General features: G+C 44.1%; 1 protein-coding gene across 2 annotated transcripts in view; it reads left to right on the plus strand.

The window, feature by feature from the left end:
- LOC147623818 (kinesin-like protein KIN-4A) overlaps nucleotides 1–13,626 on the plus strand; it is a 106,977-nt gene that overhangs the window by 39,149 nt on the left and 54,202 nt on the right. Inside the window, exons 7-17 of one of the 2 annotated variants that reach the window (XM_086820446.1) lie at nucleotides 6,343–6,455; nucleotides 6,588–6,686; nucleotides 6,882–6,995; nucleotides 7,071–7,187; nucleotides 7,345–7,425; nucleotides 9,460–9,531; nucleotides 9,682–9,808; nucleotides 10,016–10,078; nucleotides 10,291–10,322; nucleotides 10,409–10,506; nucleotides 10,615–10,716. In XM_086820446.1, the coding sequence (XP_086676572.1) occupies nucleotides 6,343–6,455; nucleotides 6,588–6,686; nucleotides 6,882–6,995; nucleotides 7,071–7,187; nucleotides 7,345–7,425; nucleotides 9,460–9,531; nucleotides 9,682–9,808; nucleotides 10,016–10,078; nucleotides 10,291–10,322; nucleotides 10,409–10,506; nucleotides 10,615–10,716 (1,018 nt within the window). The remainder of the gene's footprint in view (nucleotides 1–6,342; nucleotides 6,456–6,587; nucleotides 6,687–6,881; nucleotides 6,996–7,070; nucleotides 7,188–7,344; nucleotides 7,426–9,459; nucleotides 9,532–9,681; nucleotides 9,809–10,015; nucleotides 10,079–10,290; nucleotides 10,323–10,408; nucleotides 10,507–10,614; nucleotides 10,717–13,626) is intronic. The other variant, XM_086820447.1, reaches the window with a different exon arrangement.

The raw sequence follows: 13,626 nt of genomic DNA on the forward strand, positions 1-13,626 counted from the left end.
GATCATACATGGTACATTGACGCACATGAAGGCATCCAGAGTGTTCACGATGCTTCCCCCTGGTCACATATACATCAAATACATGAAAGCCCCTTGATTTACAGGCACATTGAGTGCTTGTAAGGCATCAACACATTATCCACAGCATCAAATGCGATTGCCTGCATGCAAATCAACCAAATCGGCACAAAAGCCCCTTGATTTGCACTGCAATTTGCTGCAATTTTGCCCAAATGTGCGATTTTTCACATCATACAGCATGTATGAGTGCTTAATTGCACAATTACATCAAAAGCCCCAAATTTCGACATCCAATTTCCTGCAAATTGATCCTGATTGTGACCAATGTCCTGCAAATTGATCTTGATTGTGACCAATGTCACCCAATTTTGCCAATTTTGCTCAAAATTGAGCAATTCGACACCTGTATCTGCTCAATTGTTGATTCTACTTGCTCAATTGCAAATCCCAAAAAAAATTGAGGAAAATACCTTGTAATTTTTTGATTTTTCTTCAATTTGCAGGCTGAATTTTGTTGTTGCAGGAAAAGAGGGGTTTGTGATGCTGCTGCAGAAAATTTGAGGCTGTTGCAGAAAAGGGAGGGAGGCTTCTTGCTGATGTTGCTACACGCTCAGGCTGATCCAAACGCTGCAGAGCTCTGTGGACAGCAGCACGGAAGACCTCAAGAGGGCAGTCTCGCAGGCACATTGAGCACAAGATGTAGAAGTTTCACCTTCCACGAAGCCCAGCGCTGAAGGCCTGTTCCGACTGGCTGCTGCAGGCGTAAAGCCACAAGGTGTGGAATCTTCACGTCGGGTTCACCAACGCATTCGCCTGTTCCGCCTGGCTGCTGCAGGCGTAAAGCCACGAGGTGTGCTTTCGTTGCCAGCTATCCTATGCTGTCAACCGACGCCTAGGTGTGTTACACCGTCGCCTGTGTTTCCGCCTGGTAGCAACACGTCGCCAGTCCACGCTCACACGTTGCTTTCGCCTAGCGTATGTACGCCCAGCGCTACACGCCTTGCCTCACGCTAATGATTCAACGTGCGCCAGTTCCGCCCGTCAGCCTGTCCGCCCAACACTTCGCCTAGCACAGGTTGCTTCGCTCGCCTAGCGCCTTCTACACCCCGTGCGTGCTCTTGCGCTTCTTCTCCAGTCGACTTTCACTTCACAATCAGTCGCTAACTGGTCTGTTGCAGCACAACGTCACTTCGCCTCTCTGCTGAAGGAGAAAAGGCTGCCCTCGACTACTCCTCTTTCCGCCCACCTGCCTGCGAATAGTTCAACACACGCAGCAAATGAATTCCAGTTGAATTCCAGCGATGCAGCACTTGAGAACAAAACCCTAAAACCAGGGCTCTGAATCTCTGATACCAGTTGATGTGGGAGAAACAGGAATTAGGGTTTAGAGATTCATGTGGGAGACATACACAGAGAAGAACAAGGGAGAGAGAGAGAGAGAGAGTTGTGGGGATAAGTCAACTCATGAGGCATGAGTGTGTGACTCCCCTATCACACATGTATATTGCACTAGTACACATAGTGCACTTAGTACATTAAAAGTACTAAGTGTACTATGTACTATAACTTATGGGCTTGTACACACTATAAGGGTGGGCATTATGCCTTTACCCCAACAAATAATGGCCTTTTGACATAGGGTTGTTCCCCTAAAAATCTGATTGTATCTATTTTTCTCTTTGTATGTTCCAATCCTCGGATCTCTTATCAAACTAAGGGGGGTGACAAAGTATTATGCCATGCTACTCAGCCTAGGTTTTCTTGGTGATTCTGTTACCACAACAGGGGAGGTGTAGTGTGGTGAATTGGCCAAAGGGAGATTGTAGGCCTTGGTAATGGTCATAACTTTTTTTTTCGCCTGGAGTCTCACCAGCTTCACTCCGAAGGGGGTTTTGTTGGGAATCTCGGAGTTAAGTGTGGGAACATTTCTAAGTCTAATATGATGTATATGATGATGTGTGTAGCATGAGGTATGGGGTGACATCATGCCTCATTAAATAAAGGTCAAAAGAGGAGGTTGTACCATCAGCCCATAAAAGGGGCTTCATTGTATTGTTTAATCATTAAGCAAACGTGTTCTTTGTGTCCAATCATTGTACTTCACCACCATCTAGCTACCTCTCCATGTGACGTAGCTGAGGGAGACCTTAGCCATACTCATTAGCCCCATGCTTGATATTTTGGAGAGTGGTATACCATCTATTGGGGGCTGATGTTCCTCTCATGTTCCATGTTCCTGGTATTCCATGATGAGTTTCCGTGGACAATTTTGTATCACCCCGGTGAGATAGCTATGTTTTGTTTCTGTTTAATTTTCCATTCCATGATGAGATATGCCATAGACATTATTGTATCACTTTGGTCTCATAGGCCCATTAGGTCTTTCATAGACGCTTAATATAGCTTTCTTTCTTTCTTTCTTATCATCATCCGATTTGTCTCATAGGCCGAGTTCGGTCTTTTGGAAGACGTTAATAAAATCTTTCTTTCTTTCTTTCTCTCTCTCTCTCTCACACACACACACACACACACACACACCCACACCCGGAGATCATGCTCTGAGGTATTTTTGCCTCGCCATCGCCTATGTATCACATATTACACCCCCATTATGGTACTGGTTGGAGCTAGACAAAGCTGCATTGCATTCTTGTATACCCTGCACATATAGGTTGCATACTGAGCCTCTAGCAGTAGTGCTCCATCCATCACACCCCCCCACTAGCTCAGTACTTTCATAGTTTATTTCATGTTCATTTTGTCCTTTTTTTTTTCTGGACATCCAGAAGACATTGACAGTTGTACATCGATTTGTCTCATAGGTCGAGTTCGGCCTCTAGTAGACGTTAATACAGCTTTCTTTCTTTCTTTCTTTCTTTCTTTCTCCCCCTCTCTCGTACTGTTTCATCTTGCCATGGTGTTCTTGCCACAACCTCCATTGCCTCCACAGCTAGGAGTCCTCTAATCCAACACACTAGAGATTCTATCAATATTATTGAAGTGATACAATAGATGGCAAAGCCCCACCCGTGTGCTCTTGTGAAGGGAGCGTTGATGGATGACCTGGAACACTAAAATGGAGGCTGTATTCTAGTAGAAGCTAGGGAGTAAACTCACATGATGAACTATGTGGAGAAGGGGCTGGTCAGATGTATTTATAGGCGGTGTGTACATGGTGGCCATGACATGACCACATAGGTCTGATGCCATAATCAGGTCGTAGTTTAGTGCCATTGTCTGCAGTGTAGACTCGGCTCATAAAGATGGACTAGAAACTGCATAGTAGTATCCCCACCTTCCATGGCCATTGGGGCTCATCTTGGGCCCCGTTTCGGCTCCACGATGTCAGGAGAGGGTGTCCAAAAGTAAAGTCTACCTACTCCATGTGTGGACCGTTACGAGATAACGGTCTAGTGTAGCATGTAGCCTATTTGATAGTGTGCCAAATGGCTACTCCTCATGATGGGGGTCGTACAAACATGAGCTAGCCATTGCCTGCACGATACAATATGAGGTTGGAGCATTGATATCCAACAAGGATGACGTTGCTTGAGCAACACATTTTGAACCTTACAAACATCATTGTTGTTATGCAAGCAACATTGGCAGGTTTGGTGACAACTGAGGGAGCTAGGACAACGTTGGGAGCACCCTCTTTTACTCCAGAGCCCTATATGGGGGAGAAAAAGGAGTGGAGTCAAGAGACAATAGACTCTCTCTTGGCTCCATAGGTGGAGTACACAGTTCCATCCTTTCCCTGAGGACAAGAAGATACAGATGGTAGAGGGTTTCTTGAGAGGAAAAGCCCTTACATGGTTCAAAGAGTTTCGAGTGAAGCCCTTGGCGTGGGTAGATTTTGAGAGTTTCCTGGGAAGAGTTCATGCAGGCCGAGGACGAGTACGGCATAGTGCCCACGTTTAAAAGCTTGGAAATGAAGAACATTTCTTTGACACATATCTATAGAAATTTAGAGAGTTGTAGGTTCGGGCAACTCACATGGATCCTATTACCATTTTGGGACTCGTTATGGATGGATTGTCAGATGTATACCAGCTCCAGACTAGTAACAATCAAAGAAAAACATTGGATGATGCCATCCGATATGCTTATTGTTATGAAGAGGTTGTGACGAAGAAAGAAGCAAAGAAATCCCAACAACCCTCATTGATAGATCAAGCAGGATCCCAATGTAAACGAAATCCCAGCGTAAACGAAAGTTTAAGCATGTGAACAAACGTATATACCACTAGCTTTACGGATATCCCCAGTGAAGTAGATATGTTGAACTTACCACAAAAAATAGAAAGCGAGGTGGCAAAAGAAATTGGAAGTGAAGGAGATCCAAGAGGAACTCATGTTAAGCTAGCTCAAGTGGCTAAATTGACATATTAACTTTAAGGAGATATGGAGCATAGACAACACTTGGGAGATTTTTACACAAATATATGAAACATTTGGTGAACTAGATGACTTGACTCGTGTCAAAGTGTTTAGTCTTACACTTTATGGAAGAGCAGGTGAGTGGTTTAGATCTTCAAGAGTTACGGAGAAAACAAATTTGAAACCTTGAAAGTAGCATTTATGGTTGGATTTACTCGGAGTGGAGCAAAGTTGATACATTAAGGAAGGTCGGAGCTCCACTTGTGGTTAGCAAGGCCACTTGAGGACGAATTACCCACAATTCAACGGCAAGTCAAAGTCAAAGGGAGCCCATGTGACGGAGGTTGAAGGTAAATTTATTTCTGTACACACTATTGTTTTTGATCATAGTTCTTGCAAGAGTAAGACTTAGTGGCTGTTTATAGCAAGTTAGCTATTTATGGAATAGTTATTACTATATAAGTGAGGGCTTGGACTATTATGAGACGGTTGTGCTGATGCACTGTTGAAGGTCTGCCTTGGACCAAGAGAGTAGACATGCTCATGCCGTGCACATGGCAAGTACATAGGTTGGCATGTCGAAGGCCCTCGGTCGAGGTTTGGTGATATGGGATGCCGGAGTTAGACACAGGCGTATGGGATTTTATAGGAGCCCTAGCCTTGGCTTGGGGGAGAAGAGTGGATGTGGGTCCCTGTTGGAAGGTGAGCTAGAATGCTACCGCATGGTGAGTACATAGGTTGGCGTGTCGAATGCCCTCGGGCACGGTTCGGTGGTATGGGACACCAGAGTAAGACATAGGCCTATGTGATTTTGCAGGAGCCCTAGCTTTGGCCCGGAGTAGATTGGTGGATGCGAGTCACATTTGGAAGGTGAGCTAGCCCGCTGCCTTGTGACTTGGTTTAGTATTAACAGTGTTTCAGCTATGTTTAGGGCATATTTGAGAAGGTCTTTACACCGATCATAGTTATAAACTCCTTTTTTTGTCTTCTCATTCCAGTGAGAAAATTCTCTCATCAACTTCAACTTCGATCCTGCATTCAAGCAACAACAAGCTGGCACAAGGAATCATGAAACATGATTCCCTGCATTCCAATGACTCTACCATGGACAATAAGTTTGTGGCACATATTTTTATGCATGCCACATTGATCTTATCCATATGCAAGTGGGATGTTTACCTCAGTATTATATTCTGAATGAAGCATGCAGTTCCATGTAGCAGACTTCCCAGGATCTTAAGGCGGTTGGAAAAGGGTGGAGTGTGCATAAGGACCATTCTTGAATTATCAGATAGCAAATTTTGTGCTTGAAGTGAATGTGAATTAAGCTCAGATCATGAAGCTGATCATGAAGCTATGCAAAACGACAGTAATGTTGCAAAGCCAGGGCCATGATTTCTAGCAACAAGATGGTCCAACATGTTGATGGTGGCAAAAGATGAAAGATGCACAATAATGTAGCCAAACATGTTACCCATTTGACAAAAAAGAGAGAATGTATGTCATCATGTACTGGAAGACAACAAAAATTATTTACGAAATGGCTCTAACTGGACTCGCGGAATTAACTGTGTGAAATAGCAAACCACTATGGTAAATAAGTCCCATTGACGACATAGTTTTGAACTTGATGAATTCCTGGTATTGAGTCTGGGAAGTGCTTCAGGTGGCTAGGTGTTGTGTATCCACCTCCTCCACCTTCATATCAGCGAGCATGCGCTTTTCTTACCCCAGGATGGGTGTCTAAATGCGGTTTCCATCCTGGGAGTTTTTTTCTTGAAAATATGTTTATGACAATGCTGTGTTTATTTCATACTTCATAGAAATTTCTTTCTATGTTTATGACAATGCTGTGTTTATTTCATACTTTATAGAAATTTCTTTCTTGCAAAAAAGCTGTGTTTATTATGGGCTGATATTTTACCTCTGTGCAACGTGAAGTTTTTGGTGATGAGGAGGCTGAGACCATTGCAAAAGAGTGGGAGCATAATGTGATGCAAGACACCCTCGGCAAAGAGCTTCAACACCTGAATAAATGCTTGGAACAGAAAGAGGTGATTGGAATTGACAGTATAATGGCATGCTTATTATCTATCAGTATTCTAATCAACAAGAGCAATAATCCCAATCTACCCTGCTTTTACATCTGAATCATGAATGAATCATCTTTATATTTGCAATGACAGGCAGAGATGAGAAGCTTTTTAAAGTCTGATACCGTGTCTTTGAGACATCACTTTGAAAGGAAGCTCTTTGAACTTGAAGAAGAGAAAAAAGCACTTCAAGTTCAGTGGCAGCCTCGGAAACTTTCCATGTTTATCTCAAAATCAGCTATGAGACCCTTAAGTTTATCTAATACTCTAATTAGAAGTGTTTCTATACCTTAGTAGAAACCATAGCAACCGCTTTTTGGTTCTCAAATTCACATCCTCTAAAAGCTTATATGCGGGCTAGTTTTTCATGAACTCATTCTGCTGCAGAGGGAGCGAGATATTCTTTTGGTGGAAATGGAGACTTTAGTCAGCATGACTGATGAGCAGGCTCAAAAAATGAAGGAAACCTATGCACAAAAGCTCAAGACTTTAGAAACCCAGGTGCATTTTTAAGCATATTCTCTCTCTGTGTGCTTTATCTCCATGTCATTTTAGAATACTTACTCCGACTTACAGATAGCAGAACTGAAAAAAAATCAAGAAAGACACACCCAGATTTTAAGGCAGAAGCAAAGAAGTGATGAAGCAGCTAAGCATTTGCAGGAAGAGATACAGAAAATGAAGGCACAAAGGGTATATATTGCATTGTCTAAAAAAAGTCTTGTAATATTAATGTATTTGCTAAGCTCAATGCGATCTATAAAGAAAGACATCAAAGCTGCCAAGGACAGGCAAAAGCAGTATGCTAATCTAAAATGACCTGAATAATGTATATGTACATGTGTTGAAGGTGCAATTAATGCATAAGATCAAACAAGAAGGAGACACTTTTCGCCTATGGAAAGCATCACGTGAAAGAGAACTGTTCCAGGTGAGGATTGGAAATCTGTGGTAAAGTTTGACTCTACTAGTTTACCTGCCTAGATGCTTGCTTTTGCTCGTTACCAAAAACAAGTTTTACCTGCAAGCTGCTCTTCAGGTGTTCTTCTTTTCCACTTGAATGATCTTACAATTTGTGCTGTTGACTTGTCTCCCGAGTACTTTCCCCTACGTCTGCCTGCCATACCTTCCTTGCACTCTTTGACAACCCACTGGCTATTCTTGCTCCTTACTTCTTTCTGTGCCTCTGGTTTCTGTTTTTCACTTCTTCCTGGCTGTTCAAGCTAGTGGGCAGCTATGCTTGCAGCCATTGATTGAGGTTGGCCTTCCAGAATCCACACACTTGCTGCAGTTTTTTTATATAATAAGTCAGAAGTTGTGGTTCGCCATGGACACATGGATTCCTTTGACAAAGGTATTTTGAGCACCCATTCAATTGTGCAATGCAGCAACTCATGCTTGTGGATTGCAATCCTAGATACTAGCCATCCTGAGGCTTTACCAAAGATAGCTGATAGGCCAGTCTTGCGTGTGGAGTAGGACATTTTAGGGACATCTGAGTCCTGGCAAGTTTTGTTTTACAAGTGACATGAGGCTTAGTTGGCCAATAAAGTATTACCAGAGCAAAGAGGAAAATTTGAGAATTTACAAGAATTTATAGTCATCAAAAGCTCAGATGGAGCTGATATCTGCTTTAAGAGGATGATTCTCTATCTTCTTGCAGTACCTATGAAGCAGGGTAGGGAGGTGTGATAAACACTAGAATGGGCATTGTTGTGGGGAAAATACGTTAACTGCTAGCAGGCTTTTGCACTTCCAGGACATAGCTTGATTGGCTGGTGGTAGCCCATTGTAAGACCACGTCTTAAGTTAAACCATATAGGAGTTATCACTCATGGATTGCTTTTTTTAGGAACCTTTTTGTAGGGAGCCCAGTAGACCTAAGGGGCTCTTGGATGGCCATGGTGAATGGGCTGGCTACATGCCTGAGATGTGGTGCAGAGTGGGTGGCAGGTTTTTTGTGCACCTAGAGCCCAAGACCCTCTTATTGTGGAGCAAAGATTGGATCTGAAAGTGCTAGATGTCCCCAGTGTGTCGTTTCTCGTGTGTAGTCTCCTTCCCAGAGTTGCCAGCCATGGAGGCAGGAAAGGCTTGACGTCTTTCCTGAGCATTTTGTTTGGAGCAGTTTGGATAAGTACCAGTACTACACATTCAACTCAGAATTATTCTAAGGCATCAGCCAAGCTTCATGTTGATGGAACTCAAGAGCACTTGAAATCACCTTGATTGAATTTGCCTATATTGAGAGAGGAAGTTTAAGCTGAGCTCAAAGTTCATGCAGTTGAATCCTGGAAGACTCAGCAAAGGAACAAGTCAGGTTGGTGTGCATTGAGACACTTAACCTAAGATATTGGTGTCGAAGTATACAGCTACTGTGGGGACAACCAAGGGAAGGAGTTAGAGTTGGAGTTTGCCTGTGTCTAAAACGTTGCTGATTAGCTCTGTAATTTGATGAGTGCTGAGCCAGCTTCCAAGCAAGTCGTCGGAATTCAAATTCAAGAGTGTCTTCAGATTTGTTTTCACTGTGCATGAGCTCTTTGTTCACGGGAAAGTGCCTTGGTGATGGTGGTTTGGATCTGGCTGTGTTCAATGTTATGTGAATGTTTGAAACATTTTGGAGTTGTTTTTTGTGCACACACGTGTGTGCATCTGTGTTAGGGTATCAATTACCCTTTTCGAAATCAAAGGGTAGGTTTTATGTCTAATGAGATGCCTTTTGCAGTGGTAGTTGGCAACCCTGTCCATATACTCTTTGCACCCAGTCAAACAGACTAATCACGGAAAACCTTATTTTTTACTTAATTTGTCAAGATCCCCTATAATTGATGTTTTCAACCTTATGCTCGATAATATTTTCTGCTTTAAATGGAATTGTTTCCTCCATGCCACAGAAGTCACTGAATAACTCCAAACATGAAAGTCTGTCATGTTTGTGGTTTGACTTGAGTGATCTTTGGTTGGCTAGCTCAAGAAAGAAGGCCGTAGGAATGAATTTGAAATGAAGAAGCTCCATATGCTAAACCAACGTCAAAAGATGGTATGCTCAACATCACTAGATCTTGTAATTTTTGACAAAAAAGGACCTTCGAAATTTAAGATAATTATGAAACATCATTCTTTTTGGTGGGAACCATAAAGTAGAAGGTATCTCAATGTTGTCATTATATACCTGAAAAATCTTGCACAGGTTCTTCAAAGAAAAACCGAAGAAGCTGCAGCAGTCACTCGACGTTTGAAGGAGTTGCTTGAAGTTCGCAAACATGCTGCTAGAGAAACCTCATGCCAAGATGATTCAAAAGAAATAGTCATAAAGAGTAAGAGTCTTTTTTTTTTCCATGGAGGCTAGACAAGAGTAAGAGGCTAGATTTTCGCTAGACAAGAACTGCCTATCCTTCAGTTTTTGTTCAACTTAGAGGACCATGTATAATGTATTTGCCTTTATCCATATCATATGAGGTGCTTTTACCGAGGTTTTGAGTTCATTGACATGGACATGTCTCTTGTTTCTTTAACAAATCTAGTGAGGAGGCCAGTGAGGGACACTGAGACATCCCATCCCATATGCAATCACTTTCGATCATCTGGTGTGGCACCCCTCACACCCTCTTCTTTTTCAAATAGAATTGATGGTCGAAGGTCATACAGATTGCTTTGATTAGTACTTTAAGGCGAAACACCTACCTCCTATATTCTGCTAATCTTATAGATTAGTTTTGCAAGATTTGGCTGTGTTCATGTGGAGTCTTGATTTCTTCTTTCAAGATTCTCAAAAGAAGATACGGTTCCTGTTTTGCAGGGGCAGCAGCATCTGACTGCACTTCTCCTCAGGTTTGAAATACAAGTGTTTTTAGTTTTTACATTTGCATGTGAGCGAATCAAGAGCCTAAACTTTCAGCTTGTAATGGATCTCTCAGATGAGTGAGAGGGAGTTGCAACAATGGCTCAACCATGAGTTGGAGGTTGCAGTAAGAATCAGTGAAGTTCGGACAGCATATGAGAAGCAGACGGATGCGTAAGAGATGTCTATACTTCTATCCAAACGAACTATATCAGTCCTGGTGATAGTTCTACCATCTGCTTGTTTTGAAAATTATTGGGATTGCATGCAATGTCATTTCAGGAGGGCTTCCATAGCCAAAGAACTAGAGGAGTTGAAAAAAGAGGAGGATCCAAATCACAATGATCAAAATTACGAAGAGTTTCCAAATGGAAGAATTAACACGTAAGATTTACAGCCTCATTCTAATTGTCATAAGTCTTTCTAATTTTTAGTACGCTTCATTCAGTATTCACAGTGCACCTCCAAACTTAGACTTGCATAATACATACTTAGCATCGTCCATATGGTCCATGTGGTCTGTACGATCCATGTGTCCCATACAGGAGCGGAGTGGGCTCTATATGATCTCTATATGCTCTCTCTTCTCACGGTGTGCTTTGCATGGTCCATGTGGTGTATACATGGTCGGAATGGATTGCCCAAGATATTTACATGCTTGAAGTCATTCTGGTGTAGTTTGCACGGTAAATGTAATCCACATATGTTTGGAGCAAGCTTCTCGAGATCTTTACACGCTTGTTGTTGCCTTGTATTTGAACTTCTGCATTTTAGATGGGTCAGCTTTTGAAGAGGTCTTGCCACACAGTACAGAAGCTAGGTGGCACACCCCTTTTTTTTGTGCAGAAAAGAGACTTCTATTAAGTATGAATAGACCATACAGAATCACGGCTACAAAAAAGCCTCATCCCAAAAAGTACGGTGATCTCAACCAATCTGGGGTACAATGGTGCCAAAAGAGTCCTGTGGGGGTCCATGAGAAAAAGATCCCATGATCCCACTCCCTCATGAAAACAGTGTGTTTTTCTTGTGCAGATCTGGATGGTCCTTGTATACGAGCCCATGTGGCCATAAGAGTGAATTCTACATATAGTACAAATGCACAAAGTGTCATATATCTGAAAATCCCTCTTTAGTCTCTATGCATCTGGGCCATTAAATCTGCCAAGCTGTGATACCGGCAATGGCTGCTCGAGTAGTATCAATCCTTTGCAGAGGTCGTGTATCATTAATGTGGTGTCGTATATTCTGAAAATTCCCTCTATAGCCTCTATGCATCTGGGCCTCCAAATCTGGCAAGCTGTGATACTGGCAATGACCGCCCAAGTAGTATCAATCCTTTGCAGAGGTTGTGTATACTGTGTATGAGGAATATCTAGCAGCATGCAACATTGGGCCACCCCAAGTAACGTAGATGGTCTCTCCTCAATCTGCTCATAAGATGAGCCATGGAGCCCCAAATCCTCTGAGCAGCTCTACACCCCCGTATGCAATGTTGTACTGTCTCAGAAGCTACCGGGCATTTGATGTAGGAGGGGTCTGCACCAAAAATAGCCCTTCACTGATTAATGGGGAGGCCACCATGTAAGAATAACCAAAAGAAGTGGGACATCCGGTTCCTCCAATATGAGTGCCAAAGTCTATCCCAAAGTCTCTTTTGAATCAATGGGGTAATGTCATAACTCTCCTAGTGGGTAGCAAGCTAGATGGCACACACTTTTTCTTGTGCAGGAGGTAGCAAGTTCCCTGGTTAATGCTTCATACGCCATAGTACCTTGGATAAGTCCATGGATTTGACTGCCATCATTGAAAGTGCAGGCATTGATATTGTGTGGTGTGAAGGATTCTTTTTACGCATGGATTTGGTGGTTTCATTGATATGTAGAGCAGCTTCCTCTTAAGGAACCCCTCGATAATGATGTCAGGGAAGCGCTCCAAAAGTCTCAGCCAAGTCCATTCAAGGGCAAGGGGAAGAAACTAGGAGAGTCAGTAGAAACCAGGGTTGACTCCATAAATGAGTATTTCGACGTACCCGGGTACAACAAGAGAAGCAAGATGGCTCTTGATCGTCAGAGGAATCCAAGGACCTTCAGAGAAAGTCACTTGCTCCAAGAAGAGCTGGAGCTCCCTCTGTTCGAACACCCACCGTCGCCATCGCTTCAACGCCACAACCCCCCCCTCCCCCGCGTGTGCGCAGCCCCCTCCTTCGCCGCCGCCTCCTCCGCTGCCTCCCGCCTTCCCCTCCGTTCCCGGCTCCTTCCCTGCTGCCTCCTGCCTTCCCCGCCTTTGCTGCCTCCCTCCTCGCCACTGTCTGCCTTCCTTTGTGACGCACAGCCTGAGCCCTGAGCTCTCCCTTAGCTGCCCTGACCTCCGTCCAGCCTTGTGGCACCTCTTGCCTGTGCTCCTCTGCCGGTCTGCCTGTCCCCTCACCGTCCCGAGCGCCTCCATCTCCACTTCAGGGACCTTCCAGCGCCCCGCCCCCCCCCCCCCCCCCCCCCCCCCCCCCCCGCTTTCCACACTTCCGCCTTTTCAGCTTGCTTCTTTCTTCTGACGGTGCCCCCACCCCCCCATCCTCTTCTCCATCTTCCTCAATAGGTGCTATCAACTTTCGGGTAGTCTCCTTAAGGCAAGTTTCAGCAACCTTTGGTCTTCGAACCTCCAGGAGGACTCCATGGCAGCTGCTCCGGCAACCCTGACCGAGCCCACCGTCCCTTGCCCTTCTTTCTCAGAAGTGGACCCTTCGACAATCGCATCTTTGGAGGCCTCCACCTTGGTCTGCAAGATTGTGGGTAGCTGCCTGACACATGGACAGCTCAGGGATTTGTTAACAGGCAAGCCTTGTTGGCGAGTCTGGAAAGATCATTGATATTCATCCCTTGGGGAGTGGCTACCAGGTTGAGTTCAATTTGCCTGTAGCATCAAGCAAGTCATGTAGTTGAGCCCCGTTGCACTGCGTACAGCTCAGGCCTTCTTTGCGAGATGGCAGTATGGTTTCGACCCAATGTGTGACCTTGTGGCTAGTATGTCAGGCTTTCCCGTGACAGTTTGCTTTCCTGGTCTGAGGAAGGATACCTTCCTCTTGTGCCGGTGATAGGTTGTGTTATTTGGAGAGTGATGGAACATGGAACCCCGCCCAATCGTCACTTCAGTTCTAGCTCGGATGATTGGGATTCCATCCCTTTGTATTTGCATAGCCTCTCCGGAGTCATTGCCATATCGCTTCATTGCCTTTGGGTAGATCCTATTTCGTAGAGAGTTGAGTACTCCGGCCTCCCAGGCCAATGCTTCATTTGC

The sequence above is a fragment of the Cibotium barometz genome, chromosome 26 (assembly GCF_041138505.1).
Source record: "Cibotium barometz isolate CiBa-2024 chromosome 26, ASM4113850v1, whole genome shotgun sequence".
Classification (NCBI taxonomy): Eukaryota; Viridiplantae; Streptophyta; class Polypodiopsida; order Cyatheales; family Cibotiaceae; genus Cibotium; species Cibotium barometz.